The following is a 14,113-nucleotide window of genomic DNA, read 5'->3' as shown; positions in this document are numbered from 1 at the left end:
TTTTCTCTGGCAGCGGAGGGGAAGTGCCCGAGACTGGCTTCCCTTATGGGAAGGGGGGGCGGGACAGAGAGCAGTTGAGACGTCTTTTCCTTAAGAATACTCATCCTTCGGGGCGCCTGGGTGGCTCAGTTGGTTGAGGGACCGACTTCGGCTCAGGTCGTGATCTCGCGGTCTGTGAGTTCGAGCCCTGTGTCGGGCTCTGTGTTGACAGTTCAGAGCCTGGAACCTGCTTCGGATTCCGTGTCTCCCTCTCTCTCTGCCCCTGCCCCATTCATACTCTCACTCTGTCTCAGAAATAAATAAACATAAAAAAAAAAAAAAAGAGTACTTATCCTTTACGATTGCAGAGAAGAGAATAGGGTATCTAATCTACGTCCAAATACCTGGTTTGGAGAAGGCAGAAGTTAAACTAATTTCTTGAAAGCCAAGTCACCAGGGCCTCTGGATTTAACTGGCATTTAATGCGTTTGGACTAGAAGTTCTCCCTTCACTGCCGGGCCTGGGACTTTGAGAACGAGTGTGTGCTCTCTCCTAATTCAGCACAGGGGGCCTTTAGTGATTCTCAGTTTTGTCCACGGGCCAGCGTATTTCTGTGCATCCGATTGGTCCTTCCCCGGAGTCTGCACCCTGAACCGTCCTGGGTCACTTCAGGGGTCCTGTGGCTACCGTGTGAACCCCAGCGCTGCCTTCAGGCAGTATTCTGGGATGAAGGGGGGCTGGCAGAGGGCACTGGTCCCTCCTCAGGAGTCTCTCTGGCCTGGGCATGTGCTTCTCACATAGGGCAGTACTTGGATTTCACGGGGTGAACCCCAGCAGGCAGGCTGGGCTCCGCCTGTGGCTTGTGACTAACATGTACCTCTCTGCCCACCTAGTCCTAAGACCCCACTCCTGGGCCTCCTCCAGGCTTCATGGGTTAGTGGCCCACATGATTTAATAGGTTTTAGAGGGTTTCCCATGTTCCAGACGCTGCAGATGCCGCAGGGTTTACGCTTCAGCAGAAGCATTGTGTGGAACGTACCATTTACACACATACGGGTCATGGCGGGCGCCCCCTGAGGGGGAAGCAGGGTCTACACTGGAACAGTGGTGAAGTTAGAACTGAAGAGTGTGTTTCCTAGAGCTGGCTGAGAGCGTGGTCCTCAGAGCTCCAGGCTGGGAAGCCCCCTGCAGACTCATGGAATGAGCTCGTGGGTGGCCCTGCCGCCCAGGGAGGCCAGTGGAGCTTGTAAACCCCAGGTTCCTGAAACTCGTGAGACCCTAGCGCTTTATTTCTTACAATTCTTTTTTTTTTTTATGTTTATTTGTTTTTGAGAAGAGAGAGAGAGTGAGCAGGGGAAGGGCAGAGAGAGGGGTACAGAGTTTCTGAAGCCAGCTCTGTGCTGACAGCAGAGAGCCCAACGCGGGGCTCGAACTCATGAACCGTGAGATCATGACCTGAGCTGAAGTCGGACGCTCAGCGGACTGAGCCACGCCGGCGCCCTGATTTCTTGCGATTCTTATCATCCTTTTGCAAAACTAGCATTCAGCAGATTATATTCTATAAAATGCTGATGAATAGGATTTTGCCTCTGTGGTGTCAGGAGAAGCCAAGAGAAAGGCTAAATGATGCCTCGTAGCTCATGTTTGCAGGCTTGTGATTTTGTAGAAGGGACGAGGAGGGAGGGGCCACGGTGCACGGATGATGTTGCAAGGCCCCCCCAGAACTTTGTGTCTTGGTAGAGGTAGTTCTCAAGCTCCATTTGTATTGGATGAACACGAACACACTGCATCAGAGATACGGTAATGTTGGATCAGATGCGTAATAACATTGTATTGGATGCAGTGACGTTGTATCAGGAACGTGGGCACACTTCAGCCATGTAATGACACCGTATCAGATGTGGTAACGTAGCATCATCTATCAGAGATGTAGCAGGGCTGTATCGGAGATGTATTAACACTGTATCAGACGTGCAGTAAACAAAGTAACTGAGACGTGATAACACCGCATTGGAGACCTGCCTTAGCGCTGCACTGGATACGGCAACGTTGTGTCAGCGACGCCGTAAGCTGTTTCCGAGGTGTGGTAACACTGTATTTGGACATGCAGCCTGACACTGGATGGGAGATACAGGAACACTGCCAGAGATACCACACTATTGAGGACGTAGTAACATTTTGCTAAGGGTGTAGCAGTTGGCGTGACACAGGGAAGTAGATACACAACTTCTTTCCGCTTGAGCTTTACTCTGTAACTTTGAAGACCCGGAGAAGGTGATCTCTGTGGAAACTTTGGGTGAAATGTTTGCCTGTCCCCTCTTCGGTGTGTACCTTCCTGGGGGGTGAGACCTAGGGACACTGCAGTTAAGGGAGAACTTTTTTTATTTAATGTATTTTTTTTTTTTTTTAGTTAAAATATTTTTTTTGATGTTTTTATTTGCTTTTGAGACATGAGCTGGGGAGGGGCAGAGAGAGAGGGTGACAGGAACTGAAGTGGGCTCCGTGCTGACAGCAGAGAGCCTGACATGGGGCTCGAACTCCAGCCGTGAGATCATGGCCTGAGCCGAAGTCGGATGCTTCGCTGACTGAGCCTCCCGGGCTCCCAGGCGCCCTGAACCCTTTCAGAGTGGCTGCGTGAGCGGCAGGCCCTTCACCTGTCTGGTAGGCTGTCCCATCATTTGTTCTAAGAAAAAGTTGTGCCAACCCATATTGTCAGGGACAGGCGAGGGCAAAGTGCTGTCACGACATCCCCGTCAGTACAGATTATTAGCATCAAAGGAAGAAAAGCTTAACTAATTTGACAAGTAAAAAATGGTATCTTTGTATTTTAATTAGTTTATGAAGTTGCTAATGACATTGAACCTTGTTTCGTATTTATTTTGTCTCTTGTGTATCTTTTGTGGAAAGTTGTGCCTTTTGAAATTTTGTGTCTCAGCCTGTCTTCACCCTAAGTACTCACCTCTGCTCCCTCTCACTTCACTTTAAATGGTCTTGTTTTTACTATAAATACTGAGCTCATCTGGATTCGATTTTTGGTGGTTTTTTTTTTTTTTTATGTTTGTTTACTTTTGAGAGAGAGAGAGAGCATGTGCGACGGGGGAGGGGCAGCGAGAGGGGGACAGAGGATCCCAAGCAGGCCTGTGCTGACAGCAGCAAGCCTGATGTGGGGCTTGAACTCTCAAACCATGAGGTCATGACCTGAGCCCAAGTCGGACGTTTAACCCACTGGGGCACCCAAGCGCCTCTTTAGGTGTGTGGTTTAAGGAGAAGTGCAAACCTTGATTTCTTTGCCCAGTTTTTCCAGTCATTGTTTCTGTTGAGCATTTAAAACATGAAAGTGGCCTTTCTTGCATGATGAGCTTGGTGTGAGAGGCCCCAGGGCAGCTTATTTATTGTGGTTCTTCCCAGCCTGCTTGGGAAGGAAGCATCTCCAGTGTTAGTAGGCTGACATCTAGCTTCTGCTGGCCCTTTGTCTGACCTTCACCTATAGATGAGTTGACCCCTGGGGTCAGCTGGGTAACCATGGGATCCAGTTCCTAGAAATGACTAGGAACGTCCTTAGATAGTCCCCGGTGTTATAGTCGCACTCTACAGCAGAGATGAGGTGCAGGGGCAGTGGCTCACGGGTGCCAGGGGCCTGGAGCCCGTATGAGCCTACGGAAGCGCCCCCAGCCTGTGCCTCTGACCTAGAAAGCCCCAGGGCACTGTCACCTCTTTCTTCTCGTACCTTCTCTTCACCCAGGCCTGGCTCATCAACCCTTTCTTGCTCCAGTCACTTAGCATTTCCTTTGCAATTCCTGAGGCACCTCAGGAGAGGCCTGACGAAGGAGCGGGGTCCCAGGTGAGCCGAAGTGACATTTCCTGGGGAGGCAGGAAGAAGCTGGTGGTCATGGAGCCGTCTGCTGTGTCCTGGCCCCTCTGCCCTTCCTGGACCCAGGTGGCATGGGCCTGAGCCTCTGTGACCTCAGGCCTGCTCTGTCCTTTGCTCAGAGGACATGGGCCTTGGCGTCAGGAACCAGTGCAGAATGCCAGTCCTGGAACCGGTGTCTGGAACCCCCACTCCGCAGGGAACATCTGTTTTTTCCTGGTTGCTTGACCTCCTGTGGGAGCCCCAGCTGGTGTGGCTCCCCTCCAGGTGGCACATTCTCACCTGCTGGGCCGGCTCACCGTGGCTGTGGCCGTGGCTGTGGTCGTGGCAAATCCTCATCGGAGGTGCTGTCTGCTCTCTCCTGAGAGGCAGGTGATCCGAGCTTGGCGGTGAGGTGCTCACAGACGTGGGCTTGAAGACGCCGAGTCGGCCCTGGAGCGGGTGCAGGGGTCAGTGTCTCTACCTTGGGGACATCGCTGTTTCTTTACCTTGTAGGTAAGACTTGTTAGCATAGGCACAGCTTCCAAAGACATGCCCTGGCCGGCGGGGAGGGGCTGCCTCTGGTCTCATCCTTTACCACGAGCCCGGCCGCTGAGTTTTTGTCCCGATTTCTCATTGATTTGGTGCAGTCCCAGGGGTGGCCCCTCAGGGAGCTCTGCCCCAGCTCTGTGTTGTGGGCGTGGTCGGCCCCCGGTGAGCCCTCTCTGCAGGGGGAGCTGGGTGTAGGCTCAGGCCCGAGGGAGTGAGAGGACGTGGGAGGTGGGGCCCGGGTGATGGTCTCTGTGTTTTCTTGTTTTCGGGAGCAGCTGGGAAATCAGACTGCAGGCTCTCCTGACTTAGAGGTGCTGACCGCCAGCCCCAGTTTTGGGAATACCCTTCAGGCCATGTTGTAGGCAGACCTAGCGGGGTTCCTTCTCCAGAGCAGCTGGGCTAGAATTGGGGCTGGGCCTTGAAAGAGCACGGTGCTGTGCCCTGGCCTCGTCGATGGTAGTCCCGCAGGCCTGCGTGGCCCGACAGGTCACGGCTCTGGTGGTTCTGGTGGCCGTGGCGGAGACCCCGAGCTGCCCCCCCGAAGGGCCGGGCTGTTCTCAGCCCCTGGGGTTCGGGTTCTGCCGACAGGCCCAGCCTGCGCTAGTCACTAGATTGCGATCTCACCTCCTCGAGCTTGTGGCTGAGTTGGTGAGAAGTTCTGCCCCTGGAGGGAAAACCAGCAGGGAGGATGTGAGAGCCGGGCGGGGTCGGGGCCCAGAGAAGAGCGCGAGCCACTAGGCCTCGGCTGGGGGTCAGCGAGACCTGGGTGGGGAGGGAGATTGGACAGAGAGGCCTGGGGGGGGGGGCGGTCAGGGCCTCAGGTCGGGAGGGGGTTGTGCCTTCAGCTGCCTTCTCCTCTCTGGGGTGCGGGGGTGGGGGGTGCCCTGGCCCCCTTCACTGGTCTGCTCACAGCATGGGCTGCTCTGGCCTGCTGACCCCACTCGTCTTCGTCAGGGGGCAGGGCTTCCTGTCATTCCTGGACTCTGGAATGCATCTTCCCAGGGCATCAGGTGGTCTAGGTGCCTCTGCAGGTGCCTCTGCAGGTGGGGTGTTGGGCACCTGGCTGTGCGGCGAGGGAACGGGGAGTCCCGTCCACACCCTCATCAGCGGCTCCTGGGGAGGTGAGTGTGGCTTTTGAGGAGCCGTGCACATGATTCTGAGAGGTGTCCCCGCGCCCAGCCGTCCAGGAGCGTCCCTGCTCACCCAGCTCTGTGCACCGTGGAGCCCGAGGCCGAGGCAGTCGGTGCCAGAGGCTGTGACGGATGTGAGAGACCCTCTGGGGGCTGCTCAGGATGTGGCCGTGGGGGCCTTGGTCGGGACCTGGGCAGGGAGAGGCGGTGAGGCCCCTGGTGTGCGGGGGCCCTCCTGATGCCGTGGTCTCTTTACCTCCCCAGGTTTGGAAGGCATTTTGAGTCGCCGCTCCTCTGGCAAAGCATAGTCATGATCTTGACCATGTTACTGATGTTGAAACTCTGCACCGAAGTCCGCGTGACAAATGAGCTGAACGTAAAACGCCGTTTCTTTGCAGGTTGGTGGTCTGCAACTTTGGGAATAAAGCACTAAATCAGCAAGCAAAGTCATCCTGTGCTCGTGGGTGAAGTAGGGAGCCGCGTTAGTGTTACCTGAGCAGCTTTGAAGCCACCAAATGCTCGGTTGTGTGTCACCGATGTCCGTGTTTTCAGCACGTTAAATGTTTACGAACTAATCTCAGTGTGCCAGCATCCTCTGTGATGATTATGAGGGGATGCTGAATTGGGACAAGATCGGGTCACAGAAAGATGCTGTCTGAGGAGGCAGTTTTATCTCTGTGTGTGGCTTGTACATGAGACATGCCCTTCACTTGTACCATTTACCTGTGGCCGGGGTAGCGGGGATCTTCTCACACACCTTACTGAACATTCACCCAGAGTCATGCTGCTGTGGGGCCTGGTGGGTTGTCCCCTGGAGCGTGGGCAGGACGGGTTACATGCTCGGCCCGCGCTGCTCCGTGACTGTTTGTGGCTCAGCAACGAGAAAATTCTTCTCGTTTTTGCCTTTTCCTTTGAAAAAGCTCTTCCTCAGCTGATGTTCTGTGTTTGAACACGCAGGGGGTTAATGCCTTACTTCTGGTTTTCTTCTAGTTACTACATTGAAGACAGCTCTCGCTTTGATTTTGTCTGAAATAGTGTGTGTTTATCTCCACTGTTGCTCAGAGAAGTGTTTTTGCTAGTTTGTTTGCTTTGGGGACTCCTGTGGACTCGAGGTCTTGCCCCTGAATTTTATTCCTGTCGGTGATTTTCTTTCCGTTTGAGCGGACCCTTTCCCCCTGTAGCTTCTGTCTTTAGAGACGAAGGTATGCTAATTTCAGTCTTTGTAGAAAATAGGTCAGCCTCCAGCTCTGACGGGTGGCCTGGACCGATTAGTGTCACGTCAGCTGTAGAGATCAGCACCATGTGCTTCTGTTGTGTGTTTGTTCTTTCTCGTCTCTCCCTCTTGTGACCTGGGAAATCGCACCACCGGAGGCGGGGCTGCTTGTATCGCTGGTCCTTCCTTGAGAGCGGGCGTGTCCGGCCGGTCCCTTAAGAGGCGAGGGGCTGGGCCTTTACTTGCTCTTACCTAGCAGTTTTCTCTGCTGGCACAGCTCCCGCCCGCTTCTGTCTGTGATCTGGGAACCCCACCTTTCGTGTGCGCAGGGTCTCAAGGCCGGCTGCAGAGCGCCGGCGTGGGGGGGGCGTCAGTAACGGTCCTCCTGCCCCAGGGACAGAGGAGCGCCGGGAGCGGGCACGTGGTGCCCACAGTTGCTTGGTGTCCTGAGCCTCAGGCTTTGAATCATGAGCCTGGGTTTTGTGATCTTGTGCGAAATGGGGTGTAAGCTCGGATGAAGTAGGGTGCCAGATATCCTGCAGGTGTGCGAGCGTCCGGGCCCTGGACAGTCCTGGAGTTTAACATTTATGTGACCTTGCTGAAATACGGGAACGTAGGTACAGTGAGGGTGAGGCAGGGGCCGACCTTGTCAGCGGGAAGCCGGGCCTCTCCTCTCCTGTCCCGGGGGTTCGTTCTGTCTTGACTTCCAGTGCTCTATGTAGATTCTTCCAAAAGCAGCATTTCTCTTCTGGTTAACTAGAACGGGTAGGGTTAAGACCGTGAATCCCGGTTTCCAGGGATAGGGCTGCCATCTGAATTTTGGCAAGTAACCCTCTCTGTGATGAGCCAATTAATGGAGCCCGCTTCGCCCACACTTGGCAACCGTGGTGCTACCTCACGGGGCACAGGGGCTGCAGGCAAGGTGAGTGTGAGGCCTCGGAGGCGGGGGGAGGTTGGCCTGGACTGTCTGGGTGGACCCAGTGTCCACCGGGCCCGTGGAGTGGAAGAGGAGAGCCCGTCAGGGATGGACGTCAAGAGGATGTGGTTCTGGCTTTGGACGTGGGGGAAGGGCTAGGAGCCAAAAGCACAGCAGGCCTTTGAGGCTGGAACAGTCTTCATCTTCCAGCCAGCAGGGACATGGGGGCCTCAGCCCCCAGGATCCAAATTCTGCCAACAGGTTGCAATCACGGGAGGACCTGGGTTCTTGCCTGGAAACTTCAGAAGGAATATGCCCTGACTTTAGCCCAGTGAGACCCATGTCAGACTTCTGGTCTCCCAAATAGTGAGGTGATAAGTCTGTGTTGTCGGCCGCCGAGTTTGGGGTAACCTGTTATGGCAGCTGTGAGGTCCGCAGCGTCTGGCGGGTGTCTGTTGGCGGGCGTTGGCAGCTGGCCAAAGGGCTGGCTGGAAATCCGCAGACGTACAGGTGGGAGGGGCTGCAGGGGCTTTGACCTTGCAGCAGGGAGCAGCCGTCTGCTGGTGACGGCCAGGACTGTGGGGGCAGTTGGCCTGCCCTGCCGGCCTCCGCTTTGCTGGGGCTCTGGTGGGGTACGGAGGGCCAGGCTCCTGACCCCTGGGCTCCCTGCTGGGCCCCAGACGGCCTCAGGGGGAGAATCTACCCTAAACTCCGCATCTTGGGATCGTATCCTGGGATCCGGGATACAGTGTTTGAGAGATCTTGAGATTCATACTTAATTTTTTTTTTTTATTTTTTTTTTAATGTTTATTTATTTTTGAGACAGAGAGAGAGACAGAGCATGAGTGGGGGAGGGTCAGAGAGAGAGGGAGACACAGAATCTGAAACAGGCTCCAGGCTCTGAGCTGTCAGACCAGAGCCCGATGCAGGGCTCAAACCCATGAACTGTGAGATCATGACCTGAGCCGAAGTCAGCCGCTTAACCGACTGAGCCACCCAGGCGCCCCAGTACATGGTCATTGTCGACATTTTGGGGACGAGAGGAACGTGAAGTAAAAACAAAGAGCTTTCCACCCAGCCGTCCAGAGGTGACATCGGGGGTTCCTTCTGTGCCCTCGCTCATACCTGGGGGAGGTCAGACTGGGCTGTGGGTCCGAGGGGGCCAGGCCCACAGGCTTCAGGGGGAGATCTCCAGAAGCTACTGTGGACTCTCCGTGTGGCCGCACAGAGGGCATGAGGTCCAGAGTGGCTTGCGTGTGCTGTATGTTTCCTTTTCGTCCCTCGTGTTTTTTCGTGGAGAACCTCGAACACACATGGAGTCGGAGAGAGCGTGTCTGAGCCCCCCCCCCACCAGTAATCACACCCGCCTCCAGCTGTCCTGAGACCCTGTTCACATCACCTGCCTGCAGTTTTTGAAGCAAATTCCAGACATAGTCTGTATATAGTTCATAACGGATCTCTAATAGATAAGGACTTGAAAAAGTATCCATAATACCATTTTCAGCCGTAAAAAAGTAATCCCTTAATTGTCAAACACCCAGTATTTGTGTAAGTGTGCAGCTTCCTCCTCACTTCCCGACTCGGGGCTGGTTTCTGTCCGTGGGCCGCAGTCGAGGCGGCACGCCGAGGTCAGCTGCAGGTTCTCCCTGATGTCCCTTGTTCCTCGAAACGTGTCTGCTGTGTCTGCCCTGCACATGGTGCCTGCTGTGCACCAGCCCTCCGTCTGTGGCCTGAGCGGTACACGCGGGGAGTGTGGGGATGCGGAATTGAGACCCCGGCCCTGCTGCCAAGCCATGCCTGCGTGTGGACCAGACTCCCGCGGCTGCACGGAGGTGGCCCCGCCTGGCTTCTGCCACACCCCGGGGTGGTGCGTCGAGGCTTCCTGTCTCCGGGACACCCTGTGAAACACGTTTTGAGAAGCTAATTGGATCCAGAGGTCTGGTCAGATCTAGGTCTGGCTCCTTTTTGCCGGACTGTTGTTTCTTCCACAAGGGGCACATCCCGTCACCTTGGCTGACTTTGGATGTGGGTGGTGGAGGGTGCCCCGTGCCTAAACCCATCAGCCGTGGGGCTGCAGAACACCGATGCCCCGTCAGCCTTCGCTCGGCTGTTAGCCACGGGGCTTCTCCGGAGAGGAACTTCCCTGGAAATGCTGTTCTAGCAGTGCAGTTATCCAGGGTGTAATTTGTAAATTAAAGGCAGGCAATTGCTTCCTTCTCTTTATCTGCCAGTTCTCAGAATTGGTCCCTCACATCCTGCAGCTGCGTTCACGTTTGTTTTTCCACTCTCCCGAGTGTGTGGATGTGAACATATTTGATGTGTTCGCCTGATTGCCATTGTCGCGTCCCTTCAAGGCCCCGCGGACCCACCCGTCTGCCAGCGGGAGCCTCTCCGGTCAGCTCTTGACTTTTCGGCAGAGATGAGTGGTCCCTCGGAGCCGTGTCCCTGGTGTGACAGGGTGCTCTGGGCGCGTCATCTTCTGTTCCTGCCCCAGACCTGGACTCGGCCGTTTCTCCCAGGAGCGCTTGTGGCACTGGGCTGTGGCATGTGGAGACCACGGTCTGGCCCCTGGGACAGCTGTGGATTGGGGGTGGGTTTTGGCTTTTTCAGTGGGTGGAGCTGGGAGATTCGTGGCAGACGAAATAGTTCAGGTGTGCGTGCTGACGCGTCCTGTGACCCTTCACCGAGCTCTTCGGTCGTGGCTCTGATCTTCCACGGGCCGAGAATGAAAGAGCCACTTGCTTTGTCCCTGCTCGCAGGGGTCTCGGTGAGGAGGCTCCTGGAACGCTGTTTTGTCGGGGGTCCCGGGATGACATGTTCTTACCGCCAGATGACGTGGCTTATCGGCTCTGGGAACGGTACCACCAGCGGCACACAGGGGCTCACTTGTTCCTTCTTCAAGAGAGAGAAATTGTCTGCGACTCAGTCACATTCACTCGACGTTTGCCCCAAGCCTCAACAGTCCGCTTCCAGAATGGAGTTGGCTGGGGAGGCGGGTGGGGGCCCGGGGGTGCTGCTCACGGAGACGGGGCTCTGTTGTGGGGGACGGAAGTGTTCCAAGACTGCGGTGGTGGTCGTACAGATCCGAACATGCTAAAAACCACTTGATTGTACACGTTCAACGAGTGAATCCTTTATGATATGTGGTTATGTCTGCATTAAACTAAAAACTTGGGCGGGGAGGGTCACATTCCATTCCAGCAATGAAAGCTGAGGACTCCCACTCCCACTCAGTACAATGTTTGTCTGTAAACCATTCTGTATTTTCGAGGGCTTATTGATGTCCTTGGACGTGAGACTACAAATCCTGACCTGCCCTGTCCACAGCCACGACCCTGATGTAGGTCTTGTCTCTCCTTGCCCGGACCTCCGCCCGGTCTCCTGGTCTCTAGGGCATCGTGTGAGGCACCTGTGGCCATCGCCCCCCCCAACCCTCGCGCACTGCAGCGGCTCTCACACTGTGACAAAGCCCAGAAGCCCCTGGGAGCGGTTGATGGTCTGGCCTCTGGTCAGCTCACCGGCCCTCCCTCCTGCTGTCCCGTGGCATCCAGGACGGCCACTTCTCCTGTCTGAGCTCGTCCCAGACTTCTGTCCCATCAGGTTCTGTTCCAGTCTCTGTGGCTGCTCCACAAGTAACCCCACGCTTGGTGATTTGCAAGGACGCAGTGACGCTCACGAGTCTGGCTGGACAGCGACAGTATGGTTGGCCGTTTGCCGGGGCCCTGCCTCCCTCCCTCTTTCTGTGTCTTTCACCCTCTAGGTCCCTCCCTTTCTCTCAGTTGCTCCCGTGTTGGGGGTTCTGCTGGGAGATCTTCACATGGCCTTCTCTTGTGGCCTAAGCTTCCTAGCTTCCTCGCGGCATGGCAACCAGGTCGCAAGGGGAGCATGAGAGGGAACCAGGTGGAAGCCGTGTCTGTGCTCTGGTCTTGGGAAGCATGCGTCGCTTCTGCAGAATGGAGTGGTCACAGGCCCCCCGTAATCAAGGGGCGAGGACATGCACGCCGCCTCCGATGGGGACGATGTGGACACGTTGCTGAGGCTGTTTCTGGACCTCGGTGCCTGGAGTGGGTGTTCACAGATGCCTGAAAGTATGTGACTGTGGACGATGCCCCCTGGTCTCTCAGCCTGGGGACTGGCCCTCCTCCCGTCTGTCCTGCGCAAAGATGATTCTCTAAGGTGTAGGCCTGATCTCACTACTTTCTAGCCGAGAAGCCTTAGGTGGCTTGACTCTGTCCTCCGGAAAGTCTGACACAGGGCAGACTTCCCACCCTGACCCACACCCCCTACCAGCTGCTGCCTTTCCTTCCCCCATCATTGTGACCCGAGAGGCCCCCGGCCGCACTCTCCCGCTCCGGGCCTCCACCCTGGCCTTGCCCTGCTGCCTGGCGTGTTTCCAGCTTGTGTGCCGGGCACGATCAGGCCCGAGGCGAGAGGGGAGACGGCATGGGTGTGTCTGAACTGCACCGGAGCCACGGTGAGCAGTCCCTCCCGCGTCCCCTTCCTTCCCTCCCCTTCCACTTTGGGACCCTGATCTTTAGAGGAAGTGTCGGTGAGCAGTAAACTTGGCCTCAATCAAGAAACAGATGCAGGAAGCTGAGGAAGTCCAGCTGAGTCTGGCTATTCAGAGCCCAGCGGTTCCCGGAGGTGGTGCTGCTGGGTCAAGAAACCCTCAGGTGGGAGGGGCAGCGACTCCTGGTCAGCAGGGTCTGTGGACATGTGCCGTCCCCAAGCCCACATAGCCAGTCTGGCATTTTCTTTTAGCCGTTTACTTGCAAAATGTCCATTTGTAGGCGGAGCCTGCCTCGCCTGGGGCGGATGACACACACCTGCCCCCCGTTCTGTGGCCAGGTCCAGTAACTGCCTGAGTCTCACTCTTCCCACCGTGGAGGGACTCTGGCCGAGTCTTCAAGGGCCGCGGGCTGCGTCCTGGGCAGTGCGGAGCGGGGGGACTCGGGTGGGGCTGGGCTCCCTCCAAACGGAGGCCTTGCGTGCTTGTCTTGGGTGCTGTGGCGGGGCTCAGGGAGCGGTCAGGGTACCACGGTACCCCCGATATAACGGGCCGTCGCTTCTGAGCCGCACGCTTGGCCAGTTCACATGCTGCACTAGTTCCCTGTTCCCAGAGGGCATTTTGTTGAGTGTCCTCTGAAAACGGCTTTATCAGGCAGCCTTCTGAAGAGCTTTGACCTGGGACAGCTGTCTTGCAGTCAGAGCTTGTGTATGGACGAGCTTTTAGGGGAAATGGGGGTACCGCCTGCTGTCTCTGTCAGCAGAGCAGGCAAGCCGTGGGCTTTATGCCATCTCTGACCTTAGAAATTCAGTGAAAATGTGGTGACTTTTCGTTTTGGCCTGAGATTTCCTCCTCCTTCCCCGGGGACTTACATTGGAAGAGGGTAGGTTTGGAGGAAAATCACTCAGAAAGTAAACTTCCTCAAACTCAGACACCAAGATTTGTCCTTCTTTTCCGGTGTTTCTTAAAAAAGGAAATGCAAAATGGACTGGGAGACACAGCCGCTTGCCCGTGTTAAAATCGGTCTGTTTTTCTTTTCTCTTCCTCCTTTCTGTTTTTCTCTCTTTTTAAATGTAGCTGCGGATACCCAGGATGAAGCAATCAAGCCCCCGCCCCGGCGGTCATATCTGGGTACGTACCACACCGCACGAGGCTGCCCGCCCGCTGGAGCCCCTGCTTCGTTCATTCTGTGCGGCTCTGTCCCCGCTCAGCCCTCACGGCCATGCTTGCCCCGCGCGTGCGCCTCATGGTACCAGTGTGCCCACGTCCCCAGCAAACTAACCAACACATAGCCTGCTACTGTTAAGCATGAACTAGTTCCTAGAAACCTGCCCATTGTGTGTGTGTGTGTGAGTGTGAGTGTGAGAGAAAGAGGGAGGGAGGGTAGGAGAGAGGCGGGGACAAGGAGGTGGTCGGAGTTCAGGTTTCCGAACGCTTTTAAGTCTGTTCTTTTTGCTGCCGTGGCGGACGGAATTGTTTTCTTGATTTCATTTCGCATTGCATGTGGCTATCTCCTAGAAATAAAATAGATTTTCATACGTCGATCTCGTATCCTGCAGCTTCGTGCGTCTCGTTTATTGGTGCTGTTAGCTTTTTAGTGGATACTTTAGGACTTCTGTATGTAAGATTACATCATCCGCAAATAGAGATACGCTTACTTGTTCCTTCCCAGTCTGGATACTTTTTCTTTTTCTTGCCCAATTACCCTAGAGTCCGAAATGGCTACAACGGTGAGCCTGGCCGAGCTGGTCTTGCTCCCGAGTTGAGTGAGACGGCATCCCTTCGCCACTACGTGTGATGTCAGCTGTGGGTTCTCACAGATGCCTCAGATTAGCGGAAGCAAGAACCTTTCTGTTCTGAGTTTGTTGTTTCGTTTGTTTGTTGTAGCCCTGAAACAACGTTGAAGTTTGTCTACTGCTTTTCTGTGTCTGTTGAGATGATCGTGTGGTTTTTGTCCTTTATTCTACAT

The 14,113-nt window shown here is 55.4% G+C and overlaps 1 protein-coding gene across 5 annotated transcripts in view; it reads left to right on the top strand.

Moving 5' to 3' along the window:
• Positions 1–14,113, top strand: part of SLC66A2 (solute carrier family 66 member 2) — a 51,560-nt gene that overhangs the window by 2,404 nt on the left and 35,043 nt on the right. For 3 of the 5 annotated variants that reach the window (XM_086683295.1, XM_025931073.2, XM_086683294.1), the window contains exons 2-3: positions 5,773–5,906; positions 13,222–13,275. In XM_086683295.1, the coding sequence (XP_086539421.1) occupies positions 5,773–5,906; positions 13,222–13,275 (188 nt within the window). The remainder of the gene's footprint in view (positions 1–5,772; positions 5,907–13,221; positions 13,276–14,113) is intronic. The other 2 variants (XM_025931074.2, XM_025931075.2) reach the window with 1 other exon arrangement.

Source organism: Puma concolor, chromosome D3 (assembly GCF_028749965.1).
Source record: "Puma concolor isolate L17-30 chromosome D3, mPumCon1.1.hap2, whole genome shotgun sequence".
NCBI lineage: Eukaryota > Metazoa > Chordata > Mammalia > Carnivora > Felidae > Puma > Puma concolor.
This window is presented reverse-complemented; position numbering and strand designations above follow the sequence as displayed.